Source organism: Rana temporaria, chromosome 1 (genome assembly GCF_905171775.1).
Source record: "Rana temporaria chromosome 1, aRanTem1.1, whole genome shotgun sequence".
NCBI lineage: Eukaryota > Metazoa > Chordata > Amphibia > Anura > Ranidae > Rana > Rana temporaria.
In genome coordinates, this window is record NC_053489.1 from 335,711,024 (window position 1) to 335,728,394 (window position 17,371).

The window sequence follows — 17,371 nt, forward strand, 5'->3', positions numbered from 1 at the left end:
AAGCAGGAAGTGTGGAGATCACAGCAGAATTACAGCAACTTCAAAGCAAAAACGAACAATGAGGACATGAAACCAGGACTGCAGTAAGGTAAAGTAAGCTATTTAGCTAAAAAAAAAAAAAATTCCTTTAGTGATCCTTTAAAGGGGTTGTAAAGGAAAAAATAAAATTTCCCTAAATGGTCCTCCTTCACTTACCTCATCCTTCGGTTTTGCTTTTAAATGTCCTTATTTCTTCTGAGAAATGCTCACTTCCTGTTCTTCTGTCTTTTACTCAACACCGTAATGCGAGGCTTTCTCCCTGGTGTGGAGAAAGCCTCTCGAGGGGGGAGGGGGCGAGCAGGCAAGTCAGGACACTCCTCTCTACTTTGCAGATAAAGGAGCTGTGTGTTAGTGGGCGTCCTGACACTCCTGCTCGCCCCCTCCCCCCCTCAAGAGGCTTTCTTCACACCAGGGAGAAAGCCTTGCATTACGGTGTTGAGTAACAGACCGAAGAACAGGAAGTGAGCATTTCTCAGAAGAAATAAGGACATTTAAAAGCAAAATCGAAGGATGAGGTAAGTGAAGGAGGACAGCACTAAGGTAAAGGAAGCTATTTAGGGAAAAAAATGTTTTCCTTTACAACCCCTTTAAGAACAAACCTACAACCTCCCCAACTCGTTCGTAACTCAGGGACTGCCTGTATAACCACATGTTGCAAGAAAACAGACCTCAGATTAGTGTGCAATCAACATTAGTCATGGCCTACACCAGATGAACACTGTTGCCAAGATTGCCTATGCAACTGACAGTCATGGCGTACTCAAGGTGAGCACCATTGCTGGGACTGTCCATGAAAACTGTACTGTAACACCATGTAAAAAGGCATCCCTAAGCATGCTATTTAAAGGATTTGTGCATTTTCGATGTTGCATAAAAAGACCTTCATCCGACTGTACAGTATATTTTAAAAGTAGTTTTTGCATTGGTACATCCCCAATGGCAGCATTTTACCTTACCCTTTACCTAGTTTTGCCTTTTCTTACAGTAATGTGCCTATTCATCCTAAAATGGCCAAAATTTAACAAGAATTCGCCCCCACAGACTTCAATAGAATTCACCTCGAAGTTCAGGCTCCCCAAATTTCAAGCAAGATTCACTTCATTTAAAATTGAACCTCAGCCGATTCACCCATAACTTTCTCCCCACCAAGGCAACAGGCCCTGTGGGATTGCGCCGGCACTAGCATAATGAAGAATGCGTCTTCTTGCAAGCTGCATCCGGTGGGGCTCCAGAAGAGGAGGATAAGGGCTGCTCTGTGCAAAACCATTGCACAGAGCAGGGAAGTATGACAGGTTTGTTATTTTAATAAAGAAATATTCAAGGCTTTACACCTTACTTTAAATCAAATCAGACAGTTGAAGGTCGTTTGACTGAGTTTTGCGTAGGAAATTAGACCGTTGAGGAAATTTTTTACAAAAAAGCCAGATTGATAGATTGGTGAAAGATAACAAATATACTGTTTTGACATATTTTATGACTAAATTGGAAAAAGACAGGTAAAAATTTATGTATATTCCTGTATAAAAATACAAAAATTATGAATAAAATGTTACAATGAAAAACGCAGGAGGGCCCTCACTTCCATTCATTCACTTCGATGTCATGACCACTTATTTAAATCTTTCCTATTTCCTATTACATGTGTTATTTTGAAAATCACTAGGTAGATATTGGTTTGTGGAATTAAATTAAATGGCATTCATCTAGTCAAACAATGCGTCTTTTATTGTAGACTAACAACAGTCATTTTGTCGGTACCTTCATGCAATAATGGAGAAGCATAGACATCAGCTAGATAAATAAAAATGAAGGGTACAAAAAAAAAAAAAAAAAAAAAGAAGAAGAATAAAAGTGCTGTACATTGTCAATGCCACAATAGAAATACAAGTTAATCAAAGATGAAAGGAAATCAACGTGCACAAAGGCTAGAATTTGTACTAGTTAAATTATGTCCAGGAAATCTGATCAGTTACTGTGCAGAGAAGCATTGCATCATGCAGAGCAGCATCTGTTTAATTCTATTGTTGCTGTAATTACTTCAGTACATCACTGAGTACTAACCCTTTGCTTTCACTCCACATGCATTCTCATCAGGGGAATTTTCTGAATGCAGTGGGCCTGTGTGCAAGATCATAAGGTAGGACCCTTTAAAACAGTGGTCCCCAACCTTTTTGGCAGCGGGGACCGGCTGCGTGGAAGAAAATTTTGCCAAGGCCCGGTTGGCAGGAGGTTGGGGATGGCACGTGGTAAGCGATTTTTCGCGGGCAATTTGTCAGCGCATTATTTCTATTATTACATTGTAGTAATAAATGAAATAGTTAAACCCACCATAATGCAGAATCAGTGGGAGCTTTGAGCGTGTCACTTGCCACACTGCCTGCCACCAGATGCGGAATGTCACTTGCCACGCTGCCTGCCACCAGATGCGGAATGTCACTTGCCACGCTGCCTGCCACCAGATGCGGAATGTCACTTGCCACGCTGCCTGCCACCAGATGCGGAATGTCACTTGCCACGCTGCCTGCCACCAGATGCGGAATGTCACTTGCCACGCTGCCTGCCACCAGATGCGGAATGTCACTTGCCACGCTGCCTGCCACCAGATGCGGAATGTCACTTGCCGCGCTGCCTGCCACCAGATGCGGAATGTCACTTGCCATGCTGCCTTCCACCAGATGTGGTAAGGCCCCAACAGATGAAGGTTGTGCCCCCCTCCACAGATGAAGGTAGTGCCCCCCTCCACAGATGAAGGTAGTGCCCCCACTAGGCCCTGTACACTCCATGCACACATGTGTCCCAGTCAGTCCCCGCTCACACTCACCCTGTCACTGGTAGTGTTGTTATACTCTGGGCTCCCCCGGAGCTCAGTCATGTTGTGAGGGCTGAGGATTAGCAGCAGGTAAGTAGATGGAGGGATCAGAGGGGAGGGGGCGGCTCCCTGCATCCCTGGAAGAAGTGTGGACTCGTCTCCTCTCAGCTCTATCCAGCCCCGTTACCAAGGGACACCAGTGGCTTCCCTGTTACTGTGGGCTGTCCTGGAGGTGACGGTGTGCTGCGCCTTCCCCTATGACAGAAGGGCGGGGCGAGCTCAGTGAGGAGGCGGCACGTCCATTCACACTGCATGGGGATTGTGCGTGTGAGAGATGGAGGGAGGGGCCACGGTGCATAACAAACAACACTGTGTGCTTCGCTCTCACCTACATTGTTCATCTACTTCGAGGAACTTTCCTACAGCCGGCCGCCGGGCTCTCTCATGCCGCCCGCTCGCACCCGCGGCCCGGCTGCAGAAGGGCCACGGCCCGGTAGTGGGCCACGGACCGGGGTTTGACGACCCCTGCTTTAAAAGACTTGGAGGCACCCCTGGACAACAATAGGAAAGGAATGAACATGTAGCAAGGCAACAGAAAATTATGAGGCAACGTTACACCAATAACAGGTAGGGCTTAAAGTGATAACAAACATACACAGTCCCTTTTATTTCTGTTTATAGATGGTGGCACTGTAATTATTTTAATAAAAAAAAAAAAAAAAATCACTCACACATGTACCTTTCCAAACCACTTTAAGACCAGGCTTTTTATGGCCCTTTGTTTACAAGTTAAAATCAGTATTTTTTCCTCGAAAATTAAATCGTTGCAATTTTTTATGTCACACTGTATTTGCGCAGCGGTTTTGCAAACGCAATTTATTGGCGCTTTAAAATTGCCCACGCTTGTGGAATGGCGACAAACTACGGTACATAAAAATCTCCATAGGTAACCCTTTAACCGCCTTTACAGGTTCTGTTTAGAGTTACAGAGTAGGTCTACTGCTAGAAATACTGCTCTCACTCTAATGTTTGTGGTGATACCCCACATGTGCATGCGCGGCTCAAGTATGCATTTCACTTCTGCACGCAAGCACAGAGGGATGGAGCCGCTTTAAATAAAATAAATAAATAAATTACATATTTATTCAACTTTTTTATTTTTACACTTTTTTTATAACTTTTATTTCTATTACAATTAATGTAAACATCCCTTGTAACAGAAAGGATGACAGGTCTTCTTTGTAGAGAGATCTGGTGTAAAAAAAAATAAAAAAAAATATATAAATAAATCTTCTTTACCTTTAAAAGCAAAAATAGTTTACTTTCCGCCTGGACCAGACTTCGCTCTGGTCCTCCAAGGCCATAGAGGCAATCAAAGCCGATGAACTCATTGATCATCTGTGTGACCAGCTGGCGGCACCGTTGGGCCCGATGCACCGAACCGGCAGAAATCGGTAAGCCCGAGAAACACCAGTGAGAAGGCCAGTCGCCGGCTGTAAAAAAAAATGATGCCGGGGTTATGACTGATATGTTCAGCCATAATCCTGGTAAACTACTTAAAAGCCGCAAGTTTTGCGGTCAGCAAGTGGTTAATCAATATACAGCTGTCACATCACCCAGCTCTTTGCCAACATGTCTGCAGAGAAAGAGAAGCAGGAAAGGGGGGGGGGGAGGAGGAGCTTCTAGTCATCTGCTGTTGGTCATATGTTAAAATAAAATAAAAACACAAACACACACACACACACACACACACACACACACACACCAGTCTTTAGAATACAGAGTAAAAATAATTACCATTATCACAAGTCAGTTTACATCTGCCGCTCTATAGAGGTGAATGGAGGGTCCAATTGGGTACGCCTGAAAAACAGACATGCAGACCTGATCGGACCGATCGTGTAAAAGGAGCCCAAGGCTGCTTTCACACTGATGCAAAGCGGTTTACCTGCACCTCAATCTTCACTTCTTCCTCAGGATTCCTGCAGCTGGTTGCTGCTGTCCCCCAGGCTGTCATGGCTGGTGGCTGCTGCTGGCTGTCCTCCAGGGCTGGTACTGCTGACAGGTGTTGGTACTGCTGGCTGCTGTCCCAGATCGCAGGTTCCTGTGCATTAGTGCGACAGAAGCATGCGGCTGCAGTAGAGAGCAGAGCCAATGCTTCCTTTCACAGGTGGAGTACATTTGGTATCGGCTCCGCCTGTGGCTCAGTTCTTCGCGCTGATGCTCGGAGATGGTGGGTCTGGAACCCACGATCTGGGCTTGCCAACCCGCCATCTCAGAGCAAGACATGGCGGGCCACATCAGAGGGCACCCCTGTTCTAAGCTCTGCCTAACTCACTATTTTATGCAAGATGAGAAATTATTTTGAGATGGAAGTCAATAGAACCACTGTTCCCCGCCGATGCCGCTTACGGAGAAACGCTGTGTCGGGTGGAGCATTAGGATCTGATGTCTGAGGGATCTGAGCATTAGGATCCGACGACCAGCCGACAGGCTTGAGCCGCGACTAACAAATATTAGTTTAATTGTTTGCTACTTTTTGCTTCCAAAAGATGTCAGTAGCCCAGCAAATGGAATAAAAATTGTGTATGAGCTAGTCCAGTCCCGAGAGGAAAAAAAAAACTCCACAGAGATTACTACAGCACCTGGAACTGAAAAATGGAGGAGAAGATTGGGTTGGACGAGTGAGCTGATCAGCTTGTGATCAGATTGACCCCTCCTATATGTGCCCCTATGATCTCCGTAATAGAGATCCTACAGTTCTGGTAAGCGGCCTGTATGGCTACTTTATTGCCTGGCTGTCGTGTGGAAGAACAGTATCATCTGTCTCTTTTATCCAAGGACTCACTCATTATCCATATACACTGAATGTTATTTGATATGTAGGTTTAATTCATTCAGTTTATTTCAGTGGTTGTTTCATATCCATTCTTTAGGAAGGATTTATATGATACATTCCCAGTGCTTTCAGTTTCACTATGTGAATGACAGTTTGATATATTTAATCGTTTTTATAAATAAAATTGTGCATATGTTTGCTTGAGTTTGCAATATGTGAAGGATACACTTTAGATACATTTATCTTTCTGCACATGTTTGTGTTGCGCAATTGATACCAATTTTTGTACAATAGAACCACCTACTCTAAATTTTTGAATACATGCTGTTAACTCAGTTCTACCCCTTTATGGAATCACATACGAGAGCAGGCAATGCCCCAAAAAAAAAAAAAATGTACAAAGTTTGGTCGCAGTGGATAGATGTCTGGTTAGTCCATGAGGTTAGAGTATGTGCTTCTAAGAGACGCAAACCCAATATGAATGCATTTCTTTTCTTCTTGCCTCCTCCTAGTGTTCTGGAGTATACTGGTAGAAACAATACACCTGTTCTTTAAGGTCTTTAATGTTTAACATTATTTGTATGCTGCATATTTAAAAAAAAAAAAAAAAAACGGGGATTAACCCCTTTATGAGAAATTAATTCTAGTGATAATTATTTTGTCATGCAATTGGATGGCGTTCTTTTGACATGTGTTTTGTTTGACCGATTTGTTCAATAAACTTTCTGTAAAAAAAAAAAACACCTCTTTTGGTAACAACTACAGCTCACAATAGCCTCATATATAATACAACATGACACCAAGCTGTACTTCTGTAAAAACAGTTTATTTTTATTAGCCATTTACTCAATATGCTGCGGCAAAACCTTTGGAAGTATGTACCACTAGGGATGAGCTTCGTATTCGAGTAGAACTCGCCGTTCGCGCCAAATTCGAGTGGGGTGTCACGGCCCATAATTCACTGCGTCATCGCAGTGCATTGCTGGCTGATGATTGGCCAAGCATGCACTATGACCCGCACAGCTTACAAAAAACGAAGAGCCATAATTGGCCAAAGCCAGGGTGGCTTTGGCCAATTATGGCTCAGGGGGTTTAGTACACGCCCCACACTATAAAAGGCCGCCTGCAGGTTGGCCTTGTGTAGAGCGAGTCATTTTTTTATAGGTAGATAGAGCAGGCAGGCTAGTCAGTTAAAGTTACAATGTGTAGAGGATATATATGCATCCCAGGTGTTGTACATATATTTATACACTGTATAGTTTAGTTAGATCCGCTCTTCCTAATTTACTGACAGGCAGGCAGGTGATTGTGCTAGCTGCAGTATTCTCACATGGTGTACTGCCTGTGTCCTCTGCAGTGTGCACCTAAAGCTACGTGGTGTGTGTACTGCCTGTGTCCTCTGCAGTGTGCACCTAAAAGCTACGTGGTGTGTGTACCGCCTGTGTCCTCTGCAGTGTGCACCTAAAGCTACGTGGTGTGTGTGTACTGCCATTGTCATCTGCAGTGTGCACCTAAAGCTACGTTGTGTGTATACCGTCTGTGTCTGTGCTATTTTTCTCAATGATTTTCATCCATATTGCAGGGACCAGACATTACATTAAAGCCGCAAGCAGTGTTAAATTACTTTTTTCTTATAGTAATCTAATTTTGCGCAGGGACAGTTCTAAACACGTGCCACTTCACAGGCATACTATAGACACCCAGCAGGTCCGATATTTAGAGGAATTGTTCTGTTTTTTTCACTTTAAGCATCATTAAAATCACTGCTCCAGAAAAAACGACCGTTTTTAAAACTTTTTTTTCCATTGATGCATGTTCCCTGGGGCAAGACCCAGGTTCTCAAACCCGTTTTACGACAATAACTTGCATATTAGGCTTTAAAATGAGCACTTTTGAATTAGAAAATTCAAGTCCCATAGACGTCAATGGGGTTCTAAATGTTTGCGCGGTCGGTCCGTTCGAAGGTTCTGGTGCGAACCGAACGGGGGGGGGTGTTTGGCTCATCCCTATGTACCACCTATGTGGTTAGTGTAAATTCCACATGACTAGTACAGAATATACAGTATGTCAAAATGACAAAGAGGCAACGCCTCCTCTCCTATATTAGCATTGGCTAGAAAGAAACAACAATATAGGACAAGTAAACAGCCTTCCTCTATGTTTGTAAGTATTCCAGGTATTCCATTTTTATTGCATAGTTGCATTGGTCTAGTAAGCATATCCCATACCCGTGAGACCAACGTGGAAGTGGAGAATCACTGTAGTAGTTGGCACTACTACAGGGATCACCTCAATCTTCTCAGTCCAGTGCCAAACAGCTTCCCTTCTGTAGCAGTTTTCTTGCTCGGTATGGCTGCCTTTTGTGGTGTATTTTAAACACATCAAACTTGTGAAATTCCATACTTATTGGACATCGATTTAATAAAATGCTTCTTTAGATATAGTGAAGGCCAAATGTTGGTGTTCCCTTATGCTAAAATTTCCAAGAATTGAGATCAACAGTTTCCTTTCTAACAAAAATGTATTACATTTTAGAGATTATACTGTAATTTATGTAAAATTGTTATACCTTTTATAGAACGTACTTTTTATAAATGCTAAATTACCAGTTTTATAAACTTGTTAACAAAGAAAAATCTTTAGAACATTCTAATTTTACTTACACAAGTTAAAGGCTTTGGATTATGCATAAGAAAGAATCTTCTGGAGAAAAAAAACAAAAAAAACTGTGGCCCACACTGCTAGGACACTCTAATTCGATGCACTGTGGAGCAATTTATCCTTAAAGGAAAACATTTTTTTTTTGCTGAAATGACTGTTTACAGGGTATAGAGACATAATAGTTAACGGATTCCTTTTAAAATTGATTAAAAATAGATAAAAATCAATCATATAATGTACCTGTAGTTTAATTTTTGCATTTAGTTTCGTTTTTGCATGTTATCCTGCCTGTGTGCATGTACAGAGCCATAGAGCAGTGATGGTTTGGAAAATGAAACTAGAATCTCGCAGTACTGTGGTCATCAGGAAACAGACAACCAGGAAGTGTCCAGAACAGAGAAGAATTACAGCAACATCAGAGCAAAAACGAACAATGAGGACATGAAACCAAAACTGCAGTAAGGTAAAGGAAGCGATTTAGCTAAAAAAAAAAAAAATTCCTTTAGTGACCCTTTAAACTGTACACAATAAAGGCAGTGAACGCATTCAAGTTGGGAATTGGCACCGTTGGAATGAGGAAGCTAAGCTACTGAAAGTAAAACTAAGAATATTTGGCTACAAATTTTAAGGTTAGATTACTCCACAGTACCTGCAGCCAGAGGTAATGTCTTAAAAGAAATGTTTGGGAATACACAAAAATAAAGTATCGTACTCACCCTAAATAGCTACAGTACAGCACTGATCCCAGCTGCAGCTGTCCTATGTCGGCTCTATACTGAAAACTGAGCAATTAAAGACCGCTGATCGCTCAGTTCTTGGTATTCAGTCTGCAGAGAGTCGGTGACAGTCACCGGCTCTCTGCTATGCCCCTCCAGCACTAACTGGAGCATCAGGCTGTGCAGGGGGTGGGAGCTGCTGGCCCAGTCTCCCAGCAGCTCACCGACACAGCTGTCAGTCCAGGCATCTGGGTGGATCGCACTGGACTGGCTGAATGACGTCAGCTGACAACAGGATTTAGCCCACGAATACAAGCCACCCCTGACCTCTCTAGCTGCCTTTACGCTATTAAAGTGATACTATGGGTTCAGTTTAAAATAAAAATAAAATTATTGTGGTTACAGGAAAGAAAATCGCTCCAACTATGACCAGCTTTAAGCCTTGTATACACTAGTAGTCTTTTTGTTTAACCCAAAAGGCTGAATGAAAAAATAACTGAAGAGCTCAAGAGGAGCCACTGGACTAAGAATCCAATGATAGTACAGAGATCTCTCTTGCTGTGCTATTGTGTTGACAGGAGCCGCCGCCCCACACACACAGGTCAGCACTGATTGAGTGCCGATTAGCAGACCTTTTTCAGTCATGCTCCTTTGACAGAAGACAGCTGGCTTCTGTCACACCACCAGCTCCCATACACAAGGGCAGAATGTCCAATATTCGGCCTCTGTGTACACACCTTAAAAAAGGGACACTAAAGGTTCAGGTTTTTTTTTTTTTTAAAACATATCATACTTGCCTCCACTGTGCAGTTCGTTTTGCACAGAGTGGCCACCGATCTTCCTGTTCTGGGGTCCCACGGTGGCTCTCGTGGCTCCTCCCCGCAATAGCTAACCCCCTCTGGGAAGCTCTCGCCCGAGGGGGGGGATATCTTGCGGGCGTGCTCCCGTGTCAAATTCAGCTTTCATAACCACCAATTGTATGACTCGGCCTCACCCCCTGGTGGGCACGCCAATGGATTTGATTGACGGTAGCGGGAGCCTATGGCTGTGCTGCTATCAATCTATTCAATGAAGAGCCGAGAAGCCGTGGTGAGAGACACACACGGGATCGTGCCCACGGAAATTTGGGGCTCAGGCAAGTAAAACGGGGGGGGGGGGGTTGGGCCAGGCACAGGAACGTGTTTTACCTTAATGAATAAGATGCATTAAGGTGAAAAGCCACGAACCTTTACAACCCCTTTAATTCTCAGAGTTCATAAAAGATCACAACAGAGACTCAATACTTCAGTGTACATGATCTGGCAACATGTTAACTTTAAAAGGCCATAGCCTGGCCACAGTTGCACTAAAAATCCCACACAAGCTTGCGATTATCTGTACAGAAAGGCTTTTAAAGACCAGTTGATAACTGGTATGTAAAAGGGTTGCCATTGACCATAATAGGTCTGTTAGATAGAGATTCCACAATGATTCTCTATAATTACGTATAAGTTGAGTGGACTTACTTTGATTGTATTAATTCAGCTTTATTTATTTAAGCAAGATATGAATACATTTACATTCCTTTGCAAAGAACATGTATTTCACCCTCTGTGTGAGCCAGTGACAGCTATCAGGTAGGCTAAATTGAGCAATGTAAATTATATATGGTATGAAAGGAATGTGAAGGTGACAAAAGTTAACTATTGAATTATATGGATGTGTTTTCGAACAAAGAATTGAGATTTGTCACTGAATAAAGTAATGCAAACATACATTTGATACTACCTTTAAAGTGTATGTACAGTCCAACTTTTTTTTTTTTTTGTAATGGATACAATAGTAAAGGTTTAGATTATTAGTATCTTTTTATTTATTTGCGGTCTCTTTAACGGACAGGTGCACACCGCTAAGGTTGTGGACCCTTCAGGTGACTGCTGTGGATGGCGCTCTGGGTGGTTCAGGAAAGAAGCTCCATCTGAGAACCAACACGGATCGAACAGGGAGCTAGAGCATAAGATTCCCCAGGGCGCGGAGTCCAAGAGCCAGCAGATTTTCACCAGAGTCTCTGATGGTGAGGATCGACTTCGCTGCAGATGACTCCAGGTCTCAGGCCCCCAGTTCTCGCTCACGACTGGCTCTGGTGGATGGAGAGGAGGAAGCAATCCAGGGCAACAAGAAATAGTCTGAAGGACAAGCCAACGGTCAGGGCAACAAGCAGACAGATGGTCAGGAGAACATGCCAAAGGTCAGGGCTACAGACAGAGATAGTCAGTATAACAAGCCAAAGTCGTTACACAGATTCAAATGTAAAAGCACACAACAAAAAACACACAGGGAAGCCTTAATACACTATTGCTCGGACAAGGCTGGCTTACAGTGCACAGAGTTAATTAGTGCTTACTGTTAGAGGCTTGGGTGGAGCAATTCTGAGAGAAGATTACTTTAACATGGAGGTGTGAGAGCGTGGTCCTTCAGCTGATACACAGACCAGAGAGGCAAGCAGACAGACAGGGCATGAAACATTACTGCAGAATCATGACAGTAACCTTGGGGAAGCTTCTCTTTATCTGTCCTGAAGACAGAACAGGAAGTTAAAATCTCCAAAGATGAGCTAGTTGGGCTAGGGCGGCACAGACATTACAAGAAATCAGATCAAATACCCTGTAGGATAGTTTCCATTAAGTATATTTGGTAATGCACTTAATGGGTACCACTGGCATTGGCATTCAGGGGCAACAGGAAACCACAGCAGGCTCAAAGAAATGGTATGGTTTCCCATTCCAGCCATTTAATGCTTATATGTTGTCTTGGGCATTCATTTTTTTTCCTTCCACCACAAGTGAAAGGAAAGAAAATGACTTAATTTCCCCATCAACACAGGCAATATCTCCCGCTGTGCTATTGTGTTCTGCCAGCTGGGAAGGCGCCACTGGCAGCAATCACATTCCAAAAATCTGACAGGTTGATTGTACCAAAGTCAATCGGTGGATCAACTTGGGTACAATCAGCCTGCCCCCATACATGATTGAAATTCAGCTGGTCCCTGATGAATTTTGATCCATGTATGGCCTGCTTAACTCAGGTTGCAGAATAAAAGGTGCACATATTGTATATAAGCTTCCATCCAATATCATCTATTCATCCCAGGCACTGTAGATTATGAAAACCTAAGCACAGCATTATATGCAAAAGGACTCTGACCCAAGAATTCAGCTATAAACTGAAGGTGGCATTGTACAAGATTTGTACAAAGGTTATATATAAAAAAAAAAAAAAGTAATCTTCATGCTGCCAAAAGGCAAAAGGTTATTATTTTACCACAGTGAGTTCACTGCTTTAGGGGAAAAAAAAAAAAAACACTTCTGTATGCAGCTAACCCCAAGTCCCCCCTTTTACTTACCAGAGCTCAATCTCACTCTAGTGCTGTGCATGAGGGTAGTGGCTTTCTCAGTTCTTGCCCTCCATGTTGGCTCAGAGACAGCAGTGGTAGCTATTGGCTCCTGCCAATCACAGCCAGTAAAGGGGGGGGGGGGGCAGAGCCCCGTTCTGTGGGCCTACAGAGGTGGCTTGGGTGTGAGCACGTACATGTACCCCCAGAGCAAGTGGCTTGCTATGTGGGCACTCAGCGGAGAAAGAAGGGAGGTGAGCCAGAAGCACTGGCAGGGTACCTGAGAAGAGGCGGATTGGAACTGCTCTGTGCAAAACCACTACAAAAAGGGAAAGCAAGTATGACATTTGTTATTTTAATTAGAAAAAATAAGCATTTACAGTTCACACACACACAACCATTAAAGTGGATGTAAACCCGAATTATTATTTTTTTTTGATGTCACAATGTAGAGTATAAGATTTCCTATCATTTGTGCCCAGTCTTGCCACACAGAGTTAATCCAGCTCAGAGCAATCCTCTTATTGTTCAGTGAAATAAAACGGACTTACAGAGAAAAACCTTGGTTCGTTCCGCCCCCTTGCTGTGATTCACAGGTTATTTACATATCTCATGCACTAGCTTCAGACAGGCATTTTTTTTAATTCCCACCCCCACTCCTTTTCTGAAGTCATGTGGTTACTTTTCTGGAGTTCGACTGGATGTTAGTGATCATAGCAGCATTCAGTGTAAGAAAAACATAGAAAAAAATGCATGTTGACAAGGGGAGTGTAGAGGTGGGCGGGGAGTCTGACATCACAACTCCACCCACCGAGCTCCAGACAACAGATCCTCCCACAGAATCTGCAGTTTTTCAGGTCTCATAACAGACAGAGGGGAGACATTTGACAGGGAAGGATACTTGCAGGAAGCATCTATATCCTTATAGATCAGCACTATGGCAGTAGTTTAGAAAGGATGAGAGTGGGTTTACATCCACTTTAAGAAAAAAAAAAATTAATCACCATTGCAAAAGACTAAACTCCAACACCTCTAAACTTTTAACCTCAAAAATGTACTATTTCTTGCAAATAACACCTCTGAAATGTAATCATATCAAGTATCTTAAAACGCTGGAATTCCAGTTATTCAAGCCATAAATATTAAATTATCTCAAACACAAATTCCAAATGGACTTTAAAACATGTCATAGCAGCCTCGCGTTATAACATTCAAAAAGAAAGAAAAATGGGGGAAAAAAAAAACTACCCGTGGAGTTATCTTAAACCCTCTTCATGATTAACAAGTCTACATCCAACATGAAGGGGGGATCCAGCCTTGACAGAGCCATGTAGACTGGCTAGGAGCAGAATTCCAGTACACCATTACATGAAGTCCAGTTTGAAAACCGCAGGATCAAATAGAGGAATCATATGCTTACATGATCAACAAAATGTACAGTAAAAGCAAGGAGGGAATTTTATTTTTAGGCTTTTGAATTTTGTCCAGACTAGTTATAAACACAATTTAGAATGCAACTACACACAGATACCATAAATCTTAAAACGTACACCATACAGACTCCTGCATCAACAACCTAACATATCACTAATACGACATACAACAACAAATCAAGCTTGCAGAACTCTGGAACTACGTGGATCAACCGTGATGCGTTATGAGAAAGTAATCAGTTGTCGGAACAAAACGTGCATTTAGACAGTTTCACAAAAGTGACTTACCTGCAGGGCATTCATTTGTGGTGGATGTCCAAAGGCCATTTGAGAGTTTTTAAGTTAAATTGGCATAATCTTTTTGCCCTTTTTTCCAGTCAGCTAGGGGGGCCACTTCCAGGTCATATAAAGGAGAGACTGCTCCTCTCTTCTTCAAATACTGTACCAGCCCCTGAATGTCAGTCTATTCACCACCCCAGCAAACATTCCACTGTTCACAAAACGAGGAAGTGCAAGCAGTACTATCCACAATCAATGTAAAACCTATGTCTTTATTGCATGGAACATATCTATTCACATCAATAAAAAACATTTCCTGAAAACAGACAGGTTATTTTTTTTAAACTATAGTCTGAAATAGTGTAAAGACATTGCTTACATATGATCTTAAAGGGTAACTCTGCTTTCACGAAACAAAATAGCAACTAAGAAAAATATAGCATATACGATTGCTATACAAGCCACAAAAAAGTTGCAATGGACATCTAGGTTTGGCAACCACTTTTTTCATGAATTCAATAATGAAAAAAACGAGAGAGAAATGTCCAATATCCAAATAGGATGCATCTCTTTGCAGATAACTGATAATGAAGCTTCCAACCAGGTTGGAAGCTTCATTATCAGACACAGCCACTATTTAAGTATATTTGTTTTTATCGTATACTGCAAAGAGATACATCCTATTTGGATATTGGACATTTCTCTCTCATTTTTTTCATTATTGAATTCATGAAAAAAATGGTTGCCAAACCTAGATGTCCATTGCAACTTTTTTCAAATAAAGAGGTTCATATGAACATTTTTAAATTGGTTGCGCTATGAAGTCCTCTTTTCTCCTCTAATTCCATTTCCTGATCACCATACCTCCGGGAGAGCTGCAAACAAGCCAAGCGGAACAGAGTGTGAGTGTCCCTGGGAAGACGGATCTCCTGTTTCCTGCACCCCTCCGGTACAAAGAAATCCTTACCTTATGCCTATATGATCTCTTGTCATAGAGATCCATCTTTTCTGGTAAGGGGCCACACAGCCCGGATTTTTACATCCCTTTTTCTGCATATTGAGGCTGTATTATGTGTGGAGGATTTAAATCGCTTCTCTGAGTGGTGACTTAGCGCTCTCATTTATTACAAGTGGACTACATGTTTTTTACACATCTCGATAGCTTGTTACAGCAGACTTATTGATTTATTCACTATTTATTTATTTATTTATTTCTCATGTTGCCATTTTGCACAGTGAAGTAATATTACTGTTGGAGATACTGTCCATCCTTTTGAACAGTTTGAGTGTTCTTCTTTTACATTCAGTGGACTTCATATATTTGTTTTCCTCTTACCCAATCTGGTGTAATAGATACACTGATTCACTTTTTATCTATTTGTTACATTCTTTTTTGAGTGTTGTATTTTCTCCATTTATTCACATTGGGGGTTGCGCTATATATTTGTCTTTATTATTACAGTTTTCAGATCAGCAGATGACCTTGATCAAGAGCACCTACGTTGGCTGATCAGAACTCCCCGCAGCACTGCCACTCATCCCAACCCCTGCTTCATGCCATAATCCCCCCCACCACGGAGTAAGAGAAGGAATAAAAAGAGAGAATACATGGAAGGGAGAGGATAGAGGGGGAGAAACAAAGAAAAAAGGAGAGAACGAACAAGAAAGATGGCTAGAGAGAGTGATGGGGGAAAAAAAAAAAAAAAAGAAAAACAAAATTAGGATAGAGAGAGATAAAAGGGAAAGAAAGGAGAAGAGAGAGTGGTACATCCGAAAATGTACCTTAAGGGGTTTAATACTGTACTAGTGGAAGGGACTCGGGGAGCGCTAAATGTCTGTGGGTCAGGGGTGCAAATTACTTGCCTTGGGTGCCGACAACCCACGCTGCGAATATATTACTGTTAGGGGTCCCCACAACTTGGGAAATATTATCAAGGGGTCACGACACTAGAGAGGTTGAGAACAACTGGCCTAGAGTCATTCTGTACACTGTGGGTTGAAAACAACGCCCAAAAAAAAAAAAAAAGAAGTCATTCCTTCTTGTGCAATAGGCTCAATTTTTCCCATCAGTCTACACTAAGATACAGGACGAATTTTAGGCATTCCTACAAAAGTAATTTAAGTTTTGCCAAGCTTTTCTTCTAAAAAAGGTAAGCAGACACTCCATTTTTTTTAAACATTGTGCATGCACCAGGTGATTATAATGAATCCAGACCCTCCCATTTTAGAATCAGCACCCAAAGAACATATTGGAACAAACAGCTTTTTACCCAAAGTAGAAAAAGTAGGAAACTGCAACAAAGTTTGTTAAAATCCCTGCAATGTACACCAATTAAAAAGCATTATACTTCACAAAACAAGCTCAAAATGGACAAATTTTTACTGTTGGGACAAAGATTAAAGAAAATCTATGTGTCTTCTTCAAACGGTCTGCTTTGTCAGAGCCCAAGGCCCAGTTCACACTGGTGCGATGCGGGAACACTGCAGGTTCCCGCATCGCACCCGACACGCACAGCAGTTCACACTGCCATATACGAACTGCTGGGGAGTGCAATATGTTAAACGACACCCCCATTTCAGCTCACGCATCACACTGCGAACTGACAGTTCGGACGTGAATCGGATCGCATAAGTGTGAACACACATGCGATCCGATTCTGGTCCGAACAGAAAAAAGGGTCCTGTGCCTGTTTGGACCAAGTGCGCTGCAAATACATGCAATGTCTGCCATCGCACAAGGGTGAACAGGGCCTCGCAGTCATTCACTGAATTATTGTGAATTACAGAGTCTGAATATCACCCATCACTGAGATCTCCACTTAACCATTTCAGACCTGGAAGGATTTGCCCCCTTCCCGACCAGGCCATTTTTTGCGAAAAGGCACTGCGTCGCTTTAACTGACAATTGCGCGGTCGTGCAATGCTGTACTCAAACAAAATGTATGTCCTCTTTTCCCCACAAATAGAGCTTTCTTTTGGTGGTATTTGATCATGCCCACGGTTTTTATTTTTTGCGCTATAAAAACAACCCAAGCGACAAATTTGGAAAAAAAAAAAAAACACAATATTTTGTACTTTTTGCTATAATAAATATCCCCCCCAAAAAAAAAAAAAAAACAGACGTTATCAGTTTAGACCGATATGTATTCTTCTACATATTATTGGTAAAAAATAAAATAAAAATCGCAATAAGCATATATTGATTGGTTTACACAAAAGTTGTAG

General features: G+C 42.2%; 1 protein-coding gene across 1 annotated transcript in view; it reads right to left on the reverse strand.

Moving 5' to 3' along the window:
* The window catches only part of CORO2A (coronin 2A), a 145,359-nt gene extending 131,004 nt beyond the window's left edge, over positions 1–14,355 (reverse strand). The window contains 1 exon segment of the mRNA XM_040361132.1: positions 14,156–14,355. Coding sequence (XP_040217066.1) covers positions 14,156–14,194 — 39 coding nt within the window. The 5' untranslated portion in view covers positions 14,195–14,355.
* Positions 14,356–17,371: the final 3,016 nt, after the last annotated feature.